Source organism: Schistocerca nitens, chromosome 10, assembly GCF_023898315.1.
Source record: "Schistocerca nitens isolate TAMUIC-IGC-003100 chromosome 10, iqSchNite1.1, whole genome shotgun sequence".
NCBI lineage: Eukaryota > Metazoa > Arthropoda > Insecta > Orthoptera > Acrididae > Schistocerca > Schistocerca nitens.
This window is the reverse complement of record NC_064623.1, coordinates 92,844,053-92,860,358: the sequence shown is the minus strand read 5'-3', so window position 1 is coordinate 92,860,358 and position 16,306 is coordinate 92,844,053. Positions and strand designations below refer to the sequence as shown.

The 16,306-nt window shown below is 47.0% G+C and overlaps 1 protein-coding gene and 1 pseudogene across 3 annotated transcripts in view; one reads left to right on the top strand and one right to left on the bottom strand.

Annotated features, from left to right (window-relative positions):
- LOC126210607 (cuticle protein 6.4-like) overlaps window positions 1-16,306 on the top strand; it is a 168,183-nt gene that overhangs the window by 95,817 nt on the left and 56,060 nt on the right. Inside the window, exon 1 of one of the 3 annotated variants that reach the window (XM_049939900.1) lies at window positions 13,955-14,057. The exons of 1 other annotated variant lie outside the window; for it this stretch is intronic. In XM_049939900.1, coding sequence (XP_049795857.1) covers window positions 14,043-14,057 — 15 coding nt within the window. In that variant the 5' untranslated portion in view covers window positions 13,955-14,042. Of the gene's footprint in view, window positions 1-13,954; window positions 14,058-16,306 lie in introns of those variants that run through there. One more of the 3 variants, XM_049939899.1, reaches the window with a different exon arrangement.
- LOC126210959 (5S ribosomal RNA) lies at window positions 2,183-2,300 on the bottom strand (annotated as a pseudogene).

The following is a 16,306-nucleotide window of genomic DNA, read 5'->3' as shown; positions in this document are numbered from 1 at the left end:
CCGATGTTAAGTCCCATACTGCTCAGAGCCATTTGAACCATTTTTTTAGAAATGTTTTAAGGTAAGGCTTTCTGCCTATTAAATTCAAATTCCTGTTTTTGAGTCTCCCATCGTGCATGCAACCGACCCGAAAATGCGGTCATTGGATTCGTAATTTCATCAGCTCTTAGAAACTGTGATCGAAATTTAGTTGCACTAATTTATAACATGCCCAAGTTGTAACGCTTACTTTGGCTTCAAATGACTCAAATGGCTCTAAGCACAATGGGACAACATGTGAGGTCATCAGTCCCCTAGACTTAGAACTACTTAAACCTAACTAACCTAACGACATCACACACATCCATACCCGAGGCGGGATTCGAACCTGCGACCGTAGCAGCAGCGCGGTTCCTGTCTGAAGCACCTAGAACCGCTCGGCCACAGCAGCCGGCTACTTTGGCTTCGCCGGCATGAGCGTTATCGCTCTTCAGAAGATTACATTCTACAAATTTTGGATTTTGGGTATCATGTAGTTTTTTCATTTCCATGATGCCCACTAGAAACAGACGTGTTGAGAGGCTGCAAGATATTTGCCCTCCTGGAGAGACCCTCTTCATTACGAGGTGCATTCAAGTTCTAAGGCCTCCGATTTTTTTTCTAATTAACTACTTACCCGAAATCGATGAAACTGGCGTTACTTCTCGACGTAATCGCCCTGCAGACGTACACATTTTTCACAACGCTGACGCCATGATTCCATGGCAGCGGCGAAGGCTTCTTTAGGAGTCTGTTTTGAGCACTGGAAAATCGCTGAGGCAATAGCAGCATGGCTCGTGAATGTGCGGCCACGGAGAGTGTCTTTCATTGTTGGAAAAAGCCAAAAGTCACTAGGAGCCAGGTCAGGTGAGTAGGGAGCATGAGGAATCGCTTCAAAGTTGTTATCACGAAGAAACTGTTGCGTAACGTTAGCTCGATGTGCGGGTGCGTTGTCTTGGTGAAACAGCACACGCGCAGCCCTTCCCGGACGTTTTTGTTGCAGTGCAGGAAGGAATTTGTTCTTCAAAACATTTTCGTAGGATGCACCTGTTACTGTAGTGCCCTTTGGAATGCAATGGGTAAGGATTACGTCCTCGCTGTCCCAGAACATGCACACCATCATTTTTTCAGCACTGGCGGTTACCCGAAATTTTTTTGGTGGTGAATCTGTGTGCTTCCATTGAGCTGACTGGCGCTTTGTTTCTGGATTGAAAAATGGCATCCACGTCTCATCCATTTTCACAACCGACGAAAAGAAAGTCCCATTCATGCTGTCGTTGCGCGTCAACATTGCTCGGAAACATGCCACACGGGCAGCCATGTGGTCATCCGTCAGCATTCGTGGCACCCACCTGGATGACACTTTTCGCATTTTCAGGTCGGCATGCATGATTGTGTGTACAGAACCCACAGAAATGCCAACTCTGGAGGCGATCTGTTCAACAGTCATTCGGCGATCCCCCAAAACAATTCTCTCCACTTTCTCGATCATGTCGTCAGACCGGCTTGTGCGAGCCCGAGGTTGTTTCGGTTTGTTGTCACACGATGTTCTGCCTTCATTAAACTGTCGCATCCACGAATGCACTTTCGACACAACCGTAACTCCACCACCACATGTCTCCATCAACTGTCGATGAATTTCAATTGGTTTCACACCACGCAAATTCAGAAAACGAATGATTGCACGCTGTTCAAGTAAGGAAAACGTCGCCATTTTAAGTATTTAAAACGGTTCTCATTCTCGCCGCTGGCGGTAAAATTCCATCTGCCGTACGGTGCTGCCATCTCTGGGACGTATTGACAATGAACGCAGCCTCATTTTAAAACAATGCGCATGTTTCTATCTCTTTCCAGTCCGGAGAAAAAAAATCGTAGGCCTTAGAACTTGAATGCACCTCGTATAATAACTTTATCTGTATCAGAAATTGTCCATCAGTCTGTATTTATAAAAGAAAAACACTCTTCATACATGCCTTGAAGGTCTAACGGTACCGACCAGCCACCATATCATCCTTAGCGCTTAGGCGTCACCGGCTGCAGATATGGAGGAGCATGTGATCAGTGCACCACTCTCCCGACCATTGTCAGTTTTCGTGAGCGGTACTGCTACTTCTCAGTCAGGCAGCTCCTCATCTGGCCTCACGAGGGCTGAGTGCACCTCCCTTGCCAACAGCGCTGGGCAGACAGGATGGTCACCCATTCAAGTGCTAGCCCAGCCCAACAGCGCTTAACTTCGGTGATCTGACGGGAACCAGAGTTACCACTGCAGCAAGGCCGTTGGCAGTCTGCATTTACAGTGTTTAAGAGAGTGTCTTAACACACACTTTCGATGAGCTCTTTCGCAAACACAAGCAGCATGGGCAGTATAACCACCAGTATTTAGGTGACTAAGGACAGATGGGTTGTACGTGGCGAACTCGTGTTTCTGGATTTGTGCTGTAACGGACATGTTGGCAACTCGACAATGCATAAAAAAAATATGGAAATTGACTTTGGTTGAGAACTGAGCAGTTATGAAACTTCCTGGCAGATTAAAACTGTGTGCCGGACCGAGATTCGATCGCGGGAACTTTGCCTTTAGCGGGCAAGTGCTCTATCATCTGAGCTACCCAAGCACGACTCACGCCCCGTCCTCACAGCTTTACTTCTGCCAGTACCTCATCTCCTACCTTCCAAAGTCAACAGAAGCCCTCCTGCGAACCATGCAGAACTAGCACTCCTGAAAGAAAGGATATTATGGAGACATAGCTTAGCCACAGCCTGGGGGATGTTTCCAGAATGAGATTTTCACTCTGCAGCGGAGTGTGCGTTGATACTGAAACGTCCCCTTGGAAAAATTATTGAATTACTGTGCTGATAAACCTTTTACATTAGTTGATTTTCAACAGCTGAGCAGAACTGAACGTACTCAGACATTTCGCTCTTTACGTATTCTGATCAACGCTAAACTGACACACAATATTTTTAACGCAAAGCAATCTGACTTTCAAAAATCCTAACAAAAGAATGGCCCTGACTAACAATAACCTATACCTTTCATGAATCACTTACCTCACAAAATCTTCGTTACTTGAAGTACTGCAATACAGCGAGCGCCATTACTGACAGGTAAATAAAAGATTCTAACTACTGAAGGCACTAACTACTGATAGGCACAGTTAGCAAATGAAAGATTTTGATAGAGAACAAACAATGTATTTACCTTAATAGTGTTCAAAAGTCATAATATATATATCAGTTCATGATATCCAGTCTTACAAATGTACTCTCTCTAATGGACACAAGTCCAGATCATCCGCTCTCAAAACTCCGTCATCTCTCTCCCCACATCCACCACTGCTGGCGGCTCACCTCCAACTGCGCAACGCTACTCGCTGTTAACAGCCAACTGCCCAACACTACAATAGCAAATTCCAACAATGCAAACCAGCCACAGACTGCACACAGCACGGTCCGTGATTTTCATACAGACCGCTACGTGACGTTACCAACATGAAAACCTGAACAGCCTACTTACAATATGAAACTTCCTGGTAGATTAAAACTGTATGCCGGACCGAGACTCGAACCCGGGACCTTTGCCTTTCGCGGGCAAGTGTTCTACCAATTTTTTTTTTAATACAAAATTAGGCAGTTCACAAACACTAAAGGAAATGCATCCTCTGCAAAAAAAAAAAAAAAAAAAAAAAAAAAAAAAAAAAAAAAAAAAAACATTGTAAAACAAATCACAAATGTGAAGGAACAGGGATACAGGGATGTTGTTTTTTATTTATTTATTTTCCATAAGGACCACTCTGTTAAAAGGAACATGTAGATCATTTCATGGTATAGTATGTGCATTACATATGGAGCGGTGAGAGAAGCGTGAGGTTCACTATCAGCTGTCAAATGTGCACACCGACTGCACCCGGCACATCCCAACTACGTGGGGGGTCGAGGAAGACTGCCTGAAGACAGTTGGCAAAGGTTTTCCGATAGTGTGACCATCTATGAACCTCATTGTGGGCTTGCTGCAAGAAATACCAAAAGTCGAGTCGCGTCTTGGCAGCATCCCCATAGAGGTACGCGATCGTCCAACCTTTGACCCAGATGATCGACTGTGATTTAGTCGCCGGAAAGTAGTCACTCTCCGGATGTAAGAAGGAAGCAGCTGTAATATGTTGCGGGGTCACACGGAGGTAGCAAGCCACCATCTGTCTTCCTAGGAGCCATACGTCCTCCACCGCGATACAAGTTAAACGGTGATGGTCGTCATCCACTTGGTGACATTTCGGGCATAGTGGAGTGTCCACTAGTCCAATTGCATGGAGTCGTTGGTTGGTGTTGAACTTGCCACACGTGACAGAGAACCACAGTGCCCGAACGAAGGTAGGAAGGAATTTTTGGTGCACATGTCTCCAAATCTTCGGCCAATGCAAGTTGGGGTGTTTGAGTTCAATGACATTACGACTTATCCGTCGTAGCAGCCAAACATAAAAATCCTTCGCGCATGGCGGTCTCGTGCGCGGAAGCTCGTCTCTGATATAACTAAGTTCCACGATAAATGTTGATACATGCGCAAAATGTGGCGTAATGTTGCCCACCGCCGCCGGAGGTGTGAGGGACGCTGGAACTAGAAGATCCAGTAGGCGGGATGTAAGGGAATCACGCCCGCTACGCCATTGCTTGTACATCGTGGCTAGAAGGAGCGCCGTCGCTCGGCAGTGAACATTCGTAAGTCCGAGTCCCCCCTTGTCCGTAGGGAGCGTGAGCGTTGCGTATCGCACCTTGAGGGGCGACCCAATCATCACAAAATAGCCTAGTGCTGATTGAAGTCGACGTCCGAGCGTGAGTGGTAGGGGCAGGATCTGCGAAATATGCACCATTCGAGAAACCAAATAAGTGTTCAGATATTCGACTCGCTGCAAAGGATCAAGGCGCCGTAGGAGATGTTGTCGGACCATGGTACGTGTTGTCTGTAAAATACGTCGGTAGTTAACTGCCGCAGTATGTTTTACAGAGGAGGTAAAGTCTATGCCGAGATAGCGGAATCGTTGCACATAAGGAAACGGACTGATTTCTTCCGGCGTAAGGCCCCTTCCAACCGGCATTGCTGCCGATTTGTTCATGTTCACTGCACTACCCGCCGTCACACTGTGGTCCAACAACAGTTCAAGGACCGTCTTCACCTCTTCCTCAGAACGAACGAGCAGCAGGAGGTCGTCCGCATAGGCACGACATTTGAAGGTGTAGCCCCGCAGTTCCATCCCAGAAAGAGAATTTGTTAGCCTCCCAATCAATGGTTCCAACGCTATCGCGAACAGCAGCATCGAAAGAGGGTAGCCCTGGCGAATGGATCGTCGAATTTGAATGGGCCCTGCTATACGCCCATTAACCTGTACCAAGGGTTGTGCGCCCCCATAAATCCTTCTAATGAGACCTGTAAAACGGTCTGGAAATCCCATTTGTTCCAGTACAGCGTACAGATAGTTGTGGCGCACCTTATCAAAAGCACTGTCAAAATCAACCGCCACCATCGCCGCTTTAAGCCGGCACTCCTCCGCCAGCGCTATCACATCACGGCATTCGCCAGTAGCTGTTTGCACATTCACCGATCCACCCGGTGTCGTCTGTTCTGGAGAGAGAACGCTACGACATCGGGACACTAGCAACCGTGCAAAGATCTTATAGTCGGCATTAAGCAGGGTGATGGGGCGATAATGTGTGACCGTAATTCCTGGCTTCGGTTTATGTACTGGCACCAAGAGGCCTTCCATAAAAGCCGGTGGAATAGGCGCATCGGAATTTAACATCTCGTTGTACATTTCCGTCCATCGCGGTGCCATTTCGTTGCGAAATTCTCGATAAAATTCAGCAGGAAGTCCATCGATGCCTGGGGACCTATTCAACGCACCTTGTGCGATCGCATCATGTACTTCCTCACAGCTAATGGCTTCCAGTAAGGTTCCCGCGGCTTCCACCGTCAGTGTACGGGAGACGTACGTGGCTATACGCTCGAGGTCATCGACAGGGGCTGCTTCTTCCCGATAGATGTGTTGGTAATGGTCGACGAATGCTGGGACAATGTCCGCTTGACGCGTCACTCTTCGGTCTTCGCGGGTAATTAATTCCCGTACCAAAACGCGTCGTCGGTGCTTTCGTTCATTCACGACGTGGTGCATGGAAGGAATCTCGTGCATTATCGTATCGTGACATCTGGCGCGCACCATGGTTCCCTGAAGATGTTGCCGAGCTAAAGCCACTAGTTTAGCTTTTATCCTTTTGCGTTCGATCCAAACGTCCTGTCCCGGCGGACCATCGTCCACGTCGCGCAGCGCTGCAAAATAAAAGTCGGTCGTACGGCGGCGCCATTCTGCCATCTCCCTGCTATATGAGATCAACGTGCGGCGAAGCGCCGGTTTAGTATAAGTCAGCCACCAATCAAGCTTCGTCGCATACCTTCCAACCCTTCGCTCGCACATCGTCCATGTCTCAAGGATCCGTTGACGGCATTCAGGATCATGTAGATGTTGAATGTTTAATTTCCACGGGGCCTTACTGTTCCACACCTCTCTAAGGGGAAGAAGCACCGTACAGATGTAAGCGCTGTGATGGGAAAATGCCAATGGCCAGCGTTCCGCGTCCTGGACATCAGTTGCATGAGCCCGTGAGATATAAATGCGATCTAACCTGCTCGCCGAATGACTTGTCACATAAGTGTATCCCGGTGCATCTCCATGTCGTAATTCCCACGTGTCACTAAGTACAAGTTCGTTGACAACGATTCGCAACTCTTGGCTGATGTTTGCTTGCGGCCATTGGTCTTTCTGGCTGAGAACACAGTTGAAATCTCCACCAATTATTACACAGTCATAACGTCCATGGAAAAGTGGGGCAATGTCTTCTGCATAAAATCGCGCCCTTTCCCGCCGCCGATTGTTTCCCGACGGTGCATAAAGATTGATGATGCGTGTCCCAAACGTCGTGAAAGCCATTCCCCTGGCCGACGGAAGGTAACACACGTTTTCCACTGGGAAGCCATCTCGCACGTAAACTGCCACCCCACTCCCATTGTGATCTCCATGTGACGAATAGGATTGGTAGCCTGCAATGTATGGGAGTGCAGCTATGTGGACTTCCTGCAGCAAAGCAATATCCACATCAGATGCCCAAATCGTTTCCTTCAGTAGGTGTATTTTGGCCGGTGAACGCACGTCATTTATATTTAATGTCGCAATACGGTTCGCATGGCGTTGAATCCCACTCTGTCGAGGCGCAACAACATCTCCCTGCATCGGCGCTGGGGGCTGAGTTAGAAGACGTTCTCTCACCCCTCTCCCTTCACCTTCAGCAATTATTAGTCCGTCTTCGTGAGTGCCGGCTGCCTCTGTATGACGTCCGGCGCCTCCTCAATATCGTCATACCACATCTTTGTAGGCAGTGATATATTCGTGTCCATAGCCACAGCATCTGCGTCTGGAGAGCCAACTGGTTGTGAGTCCTCTTCAGCATCACCACGTCCCGGTACCGTCAATATGACTGACCGCTGCGGGTCTGATCGAACAGTTTCCATTGCCTCATCCTGTTTCGTAGAGGCTGTTGTGTCGTCTTGGTCCACAGGCACATCGTCGTCGGGGCAAGGGGAGTCATCCCTAGGAGATGTCGTGCGACGACGCCGTTTCCTCCTTTTCGGGGAACGTTATTTGCGTGATCTTCCTTCCGTGTCCTCAGATTGTAGGGAATCACGGCTGCCCGACAGAAAAGCATCCGTAGGAACTGGAAGTGTTTCGAGTCCCATCGTTATACTTGGCGGGAGTTCGGTCGAAACTAATGTTGTCGTCACAGAGTGCGTTACAGACGGAACAGCTTCCGTAGTGGCTGGAACTTCTTCGTGTACTATCGGTGTGCTTGGTGGGAGTTCGGTCTCATCTGATGTTGTCGCCGTAGATTGTATGCTCGATGGAGCAGCAGCCTCTGTCATCCCGACGTCTGCTACAAGGTTTCGGAGAGTGCCATCTTGATCTTCCACCGGGGCTGTGTCCTTTCGGTCATCAGCGGACGCAGTGAGAGCTTTGGCATAGGTGATCGGTAGTACTGTCATCGCCGGCGACGGCTCCCGGACATCTGAAGGCAGTTGCGTAATCCGCCGTTGCATACAGTTCGACCTGAGGTGTCCCTCCTGGCCACAGCCAGAACATGTACGTGGTTGACCATCGTAAATCACCACCGCCCGACAACCACCAATTGTCAGATAGGACGGTACATGCTTCTGAAGATCAATAGTGATCTGTCGCACTCCGTTAAGAACGGGGTACGTGGCGAATTGTGTCCAGCGTTCTGCTGTGTGACCATGTACCGTGCCGACATTCCCGTCACTATGGCAAAATCGGAGACCAGCTTTTGTCGCCTGTAGAATTCTCTCACACGCCGCGTCATTTACCATCTTAACATACACCGTGGGACTAACGATGGACAGGTGAATTCCGACAATATCGTTTGGCGGTATCTTGACGTCCTCTCGAATGAATCGTTCCACTGCTAAGGCCTTTGGTCGTTCGTAGTCTTTGCAGAAATTGAATCGTAATGTAGTTTTCCTGTACTTGTTCGCCATGATCGTTGTTACTAGCCCGCGCGCAGACTAAGTCCACAAGTAAACAAACACTCGCACACGCCGCACAGGCGGAAGTATCGGACCTCCGCTTCGCACGGCCGCTAGCGCCGAACTGTGAGCTACCCAAGCACGACTGACGCCCCGTCCTCACGGCTTTACTTCTGCCTCATCTCCTACCTTCCGAACTTAACAGATTCTCTCCTGCGTACCATGCAGAACTAGCACTCCTGAAAGAAAGGATATTGCGGAGACATGGCTTAGCCTGGGAACTGAGCAGTTAGAGTTAACCTTAGAGAAAGGTCAAGCGCAGTGAATATCAATGTTGTGTCATGCAGTTAAACGAATACGTTTACCAAAGATATTTGAGTTAAGCGCAGGAGCCAAAAAACATACATAAAATACAAAAGAGAATGAGACCACCGTATATGTCCAAAACAACTGGATGAAACATTTCGTACGAGAGAATAATAAATATTCATTTTCCCACGACTACTAAGAGTTCTTCTCATCTGCAATATAAACAAATCTGAACTGGCGACCGAGGAAGAATTATAGCAAACATTAACAACGTCATTATATTGCACTCACATAAAATAAACATTCTTGGCCGCCTTCTAAATCCCAGATATTCCACGGAGGATGATTCATACAGTGTAACGTTGCGTTGTGGCAAACCAAAGGAATGCCATACAAAGTACTGCAGTTTAGTACGGACCTTGTAGTTGCCGTCCGGCGGTGAATCTCTGCACAGAGAAGAAGAGGCAAAGGGGACCCTGTTTTTACGACTCCCCGCGACCTCCCCTATCTCAACATTAAATCTGACTTCGTGCCTCGAAAGAAAAGAAAGGAAGTGCTGGAGTGGCTACAATTCGCTTACATATTTGCCTTTCAAACTGTCCAAGGGCTGTTAAAATACTTTCCGGTACGGGTTACTGTGGAAAGAACTGAAGTATGTCTAGGAGGACAATATGTCTCTGAAAATTCCAGTCTGAGATTCTTGACAACCAGTAACTAAAAGCCGCCAGCGATGGGAAAACTATTTTTAATGAAAGTGTCTTATTCTTGTTGTTTTTTCACACAGAAATCCAACATGATAACAAAAAAGCCCCCTCTAGGACTAATTTTTAACAGGTAACACCAAATATAAGTATTAATATATTTGGTATATTATGCCTGATAAAAACAGTAAAGCACCAAGAGGAGATGGTCGAATGTTGCCAACATGAGTAACGTCGATGTAAATATCCTCGCAGTAGTGAAGCATCTTAAATCACTTAATAAAAGCAAGTCTTCTGGTCCAGACTGTATACCAATTAGGTTCCTTTCGGAGTATGCTGATGAATTATCTCCATCCTTAACAAAGATATACAACCGTTCCCTCGACGAACGATACCTACCCAAAGACTGAAAAGTTGCACAGGTCCCATCAATATTAAAGAAAGGTAGTAGGAGTAATCCACTAAATTACAGGCCCATATCAAAAAAAAAATGGTTCAAATGGCTCTGAGCACTATGGGACTCAACATCTTAGGTCATAAGTCCCCTAGAACTTAGAACTACTTAAACCTAACTAACCTAAGGACATCACACACACCCATGCCCGAGGCAGGATTCGAACCTGCGACCGTAGCAGTCCCGCGGTTCCGGACTGCAGCGCCAGAACCGCTAGACCACCGCGGCCGGCTACAGGCCCATATCGTTAACGTCGATATGCAGCAGGATTTTCGAGCATGTATTGTGTTCAAACATTATGAATTACCTCGAAGGAAACGATCTATTGGCACACAGTCAACATGGGTTTAGGAAACATCGTTCCTGTGAAACACAACTAGCTCTTTATTCACATGAAGCGTTGAGTGCTATTGACAAGGGATTTCAGATCGATTCCGTATTTCTGGATTTCCAGAAGGCTTTTGACACTGTACCACACAAGCGGCTGGTAGTGAAATTGCGTGCTTTTGGAATATCATCTCAGTTATGTGACTGGATCTGTGATTTCCTGTCTGAGAGGTCACAGTTCGTTGTAATTGACGGAAAGTCATGTAGTAAAACAGAAGTGATTCCTGGCGTTCCCCAAGGTAGTGTTATAGGCCCTTTGCTGTTCCTTGTCTATATAAACGATTTAGGAGACAATCCGAGCAGCCGTCTTAGGTTGTTTGCAGATGACGCTGTCCTTTATCGATTAATAAAGTCATCAGAAGATGAAAACAAACTGCAAAACGGTTTAGAAAAAATATCTGAATGGTGCGAAAAGTGGCAGTTGACCCTAAATAACCAAAAGTGTGAGGTCACGCACATGAGTGCTAAAAGGAATTCGTTAAACTTCGGTTACACGATAAATTATTCTAACCTAAAAGCCATAAATTCAACTAATACTTAGGAATTACAGTTAGGAACAACTTAAATCGGAAGGAACATATAGAAAAAGTTGTGGGGATGGCTAACCAAAGGCTACGTTTTATTGGCAGGACACTTAGAAAATGTAACAGACCTACTAAGGAGACTGCCTACACTACGCCTGTCCGTCCTCTTTTAGACTACTGCTGCACGCTGTGCGTTCCTTACCAGATAGGACTGACGATCGAAAAAGTTCAAATAAGGGCAGCACGTCTTGTATTATCGCGAAATATGGGAGAGAGTGTCACAGAAAAACAGGGTTTGGACTGGACATCATTAAAAGAAAGGCGTTTTTCGTTGCGACGGAATCTTCTCACGAAATTCCAATCACCAGCATTCTCCTCCGAATGCTAAAATACTTAGTTGACCTACATAGGGAGAAATGATCACCACGATAAAATGAAATCAGAGCTGGAACGGAAAGATATAGGTGTTCGTTCTTTCCGCGCGCTATACGAGATTGGAATAATAGAGAATTGTGAAGGTGGTTCGATGAACCCTCTGCCAGGAACTTAAATGTGATTTGCAGAGTATCCATGTAGATGTATATGTAGATGTAGAATGTCAGTGTAACTTCGTACACACATACATCACTGACGGGTATACAGAGTCACTCAGCTGCCACTATTGATAGGATTTCTTCGACACACAAAGCCGTCAAAAACCACCTAGATCTTCATATTCTCTCGCTCGCCACGTGCAAACAGTCGTGCAGAAAAAAATGAATAAATTTTGTAGGAAATTTAACGTAGTTAAACTTTGTACAGGGATTCGCTTTCACTGCAGGCCACAGTTTTCAAGTTATTCAAGAAAAATGCGTTTGAAAGTCACTTTCGTGTGTTTCTCTTGAATAATGTGAATACTATGGTCTCCAACAAAAACGTATTCCAGTACAAAAGTTAACTACATTAAACTTCCTACTAAATGGTCGTGTTAAATTTCTCTGTACGACGAACAATTTGCGCCTAGCCTACATTAATTCACAGAAAAACCAATGATGACCAAAGTTCGTTGGAAAACAAAACAAATTTCAATTGTTAAACTACGAGAGAGGTTCAATAAGTAATGCAGCACATCATTTCTGTGAAAGCAGGTTGGTTTTATTCAAAATTCCTATACGCTATATTGCTCCCCACTGTTTTGTCTACAAAGACCTATTATTCAACATAATGACGGCCGCTGTGACTGAGCGGTTCTAGGCGCTTCAGTCGGGAACCGCGCTGCTGCTACGGTCGCTGGTTCGAATCCTGCCTCGGGCATGGATTTGTGTGTTGTCTTTAGGTTAGTTAGGTTTAAGTACTAAGTCCCATAGTGCTTAGAGCCATTTGAACCATTCAACATAATCTCCGTTGAATGCGACGGCCTTACACGACTGAACTGGGAGGAACTGTATGCCCACGTGGTACCACTCCACTGGTGGACGTGGCAGCCACCATCATGCTGCATCAATAACCTCCCTTTCATCTACGTACTGCTTCTCACGGAGTGCATCCTTTATTGGGCCACACAGATGGAAGCCGGAAGGTGCGAGATCCGGGCCGTAGGGTGAATGAGGAAGAACTGTCCAGCGAAGTTTTGAGAGATCATCTAAGGTGCGTAGACTTGCAGGAGGTGTTGCCCTGCACGAAGAAGGAGAAGTTAGTTCGTATTTTTGTGGTGACGAAGACGCTGGGGGTAGTGCAGTACGCATCAGAGTTGATCGTTGCACCACGAGGGAGGACACTCAACAGAAGAACCCCTTCGGAGTTCCAGGAGACCGTCGCCATCACTTTTCCGGCTGAGGGTGCAGCTTCGAACTTTTTCTTCGGAGGAGAAGTGGTTAGGCGCCACTCCGTGAATTGCAGTTTTGTTCGAGTTCAAAGTGATGAACCCATGGTTTACAATCTGTAACGTATTCGTCAAAAAATTGTCTCGATCAGCCTTGTAAGGCGCAAGCAGTTCGGTACAGATGGTCCTTCGCTGCTCTTCTTGGTCTTCTGTTAGGGTGCAAGGAACCACGCAGGCACACACTTTTGAGTATCCCAAATTGTGGACGAGTGTGTTAGCACTACCAACAGAGACGTCCAGTTGTGCAGCGAGGTGTTTGATTGTGACCCCGCCGATCACCTCGAATGAGAGTGTCCACACGTTCCAACGTTGCAGGAGTCACAGCTGTGTACGGCCGGCCGGGAGTCGGGAGATCGGACAGGTTTGCGCGACCTTGTTCTGATGGTAACAGACGCCTCGCCCAACTATTCATCGTGCTTTTGTTCACTGCCACATCTCCGTTGACACTCTGCAAGCGCCTACGAGTATCTGCGATGCTCTGGTTATCCGACAAAAGAAAACGACAGCTCTCTGCTTGGAACGCACCTCCGTCACAGACGCCACTTTGAAGGCTACGTATAGCACTGCCATCTATTGGAGCCTCATAAAATAATAGTGCAATACTCTACAATGTCTCACATCTACATCTACATGGATGCCTTCTTAGGCACTTGTGGGTTTTATTGTTGTTATGGAGGAAGGTGTAGTTATCTACGCCGAAACCTGGGTTAACACTAGGTGCTTTTTTCGCAATCGAGGCGGGTTTTCAGTTTTTTAATATATTAACCAACGATTGCTGACGCGCTGCGATGTTGAAGGTTCTTTTATTTTACTAATTGTTTGACTGCTCACGGGTGCCTTATTAAGCAGTACAGTGTGAAGTACCCCCTACCATGCACTTCCAGTGGTTAGCAGTGCAGATGCAGAAGCGGGCCTAGTTGGGCCGCTAGGTGTGGTGGTGTTCTGGAGACCTTTCACGCGCCTGGCCTGCGCGACAGGTGGTCAACATACGTCTTGCGACTTCCCGCCATCCGGCCTCCGCGCGCGAACACACACACAAACACACACACAGTGACCCAACTGGCGCTCCTGCCTACGACCTTCACCTATACCCGCCAACAACGTCTTACGGGAGGGCCTGTGTATAAAAGTGCGCCGATTCCGCCGAACAGCAGTATTCCACTGCAGACCTCAGCGAACGCAGCCGCCGCCACCACCACCAACGTCAGCCATGATGAAGTACCTGGTAAGTCGCTGCGGTGCAGCTGTTAACGGCGATTGTGTTCGGAGAGGTTCCATAGTGCATACCAGTACATAGATGTAGACTACAGCGAAATGCACGAGGATACGCAGAGAGCCGAAGATTGGCGAGTGTGCCGGCAGTTGACCCTGAACTGCGAATACAAAAATGGTTCAAATGGCTCTGAGCACTATGGGATTTAACATCTGAGGTCATCATCCCCTAGAACTTAGAACTACTTAAACCTAACTAACCTAAGGACATCACACACATCCATGCCCGAGGCAGGATTCGAACCTGTGACCGTAGCAGTCGCGCGGTTCCGGACTGAAGCGCCTAGAACCGCTCGGCCACCGCGGTCGGCGAACTGCGGATACAAACGCGAAGAAATCCCTTACTGTTCGATTGCACTTTTGGCCACAAATATCTAGAAACTGTAATGATCGTAAAATGCCTAGGAATAACTTTCCGCAGCGACTTAAACTGAAATGACGACATCAGACCAGTTGTAGGAAAAGAAAATTCCAGGCTGAGGTTCATGTTGTTTTGAGTTTGAAATTTACAGAGAGACGTGGCGCAGTGGTTAGCACATTGGACTAGCATTCGGGAGGACGACGGTTCAAACCCGCGTCCGGTCATGCTGATTTAGGTTTTCGGTGATTTCCCTAAATCGCTTCAGGCAAATGCCGGGATGGTTCCTTTGAAAGGGCACGGCCGATCTCCTCCCCCCGTCCTTCCCTTATCCGATGTGTCCGATGACCTCGCTGTTTGATCCCTTCCCCCAGACCAATCAACTAACCAACCAGTGCGAAGATTTTGATGTGGCTGTTCACACGAGTGTATCCCGTGCCAGCCTCTATCCGTGCATAAATACTGCAGCCTGCATCCAACTTGAATATGCTTTCCGTAGTGAAGCTTCGTAGTTCCTTTACAGTTTCTACCCCCCCACCCCCCACCCCCCACCCCCCACCCCACAATAGCTCCCAACCATTATGAAATCGACGACATGATGTGTCCCATATTTCGTTTCCTGCTTTTACTGGAGCTGTACCATAAACTGTTGTACTTCCCAATTCGATTCAGTATCTCATTAGTAACACGTTCCACCCGCCTAATTTTCAGCATTTGCCTCTAACAGCATATTTCCGAAGCTTCTATTCTCTTGCTGATTGAACTGGTTATCGTCTGCGATTCACTTCCATAAGAGACACACTGCAAACCACGGGTTGTCCAACTCGCGAACCGATTGCGGCCCAAGGAAAGTATAATTGCGGCCCAAGAAGTAAGCATCTATCACTTGGTCGATAAAAAAAATTAATAAAAAACCGTTGATGTAAACCTATGTTAAACTGAGTAATTTTAATCTGAAGCTCCTGTCACACGAGGCTATTATCTCATTTTTTTCTCAGCGGTTATTGTTTTACTGTATTTACTGTATATATTCTCTATTACATTTCGGTCAACGTCAGTTATTTTGCTGTCCAGATACTAAAAATCGTGCCCTGTGCTACCTTTAGTCTCTCGTTTCCTAACATAATTCTCTACTATCCATTACCAGCAATCTGCTTACAGTCTCTTTGCAAGACACTATCAAAAAATGGTTCAAATGGCTCTGAGCACTATGGGACTTAACTTCTGAGGTCATCAGTCCCCTAGAACTTAGACTTAAACCTAATAACCTAAGGACATCACACACATCCATGCCCGAGGCAGGATTCGAACCTGCGACCGTAGCGGTCGCGCGGCTCCAGACTGTAGCGCCTAGAACCGCTCGGCCACACCGGCCGGCCTGCAAGACACTATCCATTCCGTGATCGTCTACGCTGTGTGACTGTCCATTCCGTTCAAGAGATTTGCCAACTCATTTGCTGTCTCTGGAAGAGATGTCCTCTTAATTTTCACAACGGCGTGCTCAGTGTTCAGACTGAATGACATCCGCAATTCACTACAACCATGTCTCACTTCCTTCCCAACTACTACTTCTATCTCAACTCCTTCGACCCTAATTATTTCAGTAGTATGATTTCCATACACGTTACCGATAACTTTCTGTTCCTCATACTTTCTCCATGCTACTTTCAGAATTTCAAAGAGCATATTCCAGAAGTTTTCTCCAGATCTATGTGAGTTTGTCATTCTTCGGTCTACCTTCTAAGATAGTAAAGGGCAGTGTTGCCTTTCGTGTTCCTACATTTGTTCCGAACCGAAACTAATCTTACCTTGCTGAGGAAAGATTAGAAGTAGTCTTCTAATAG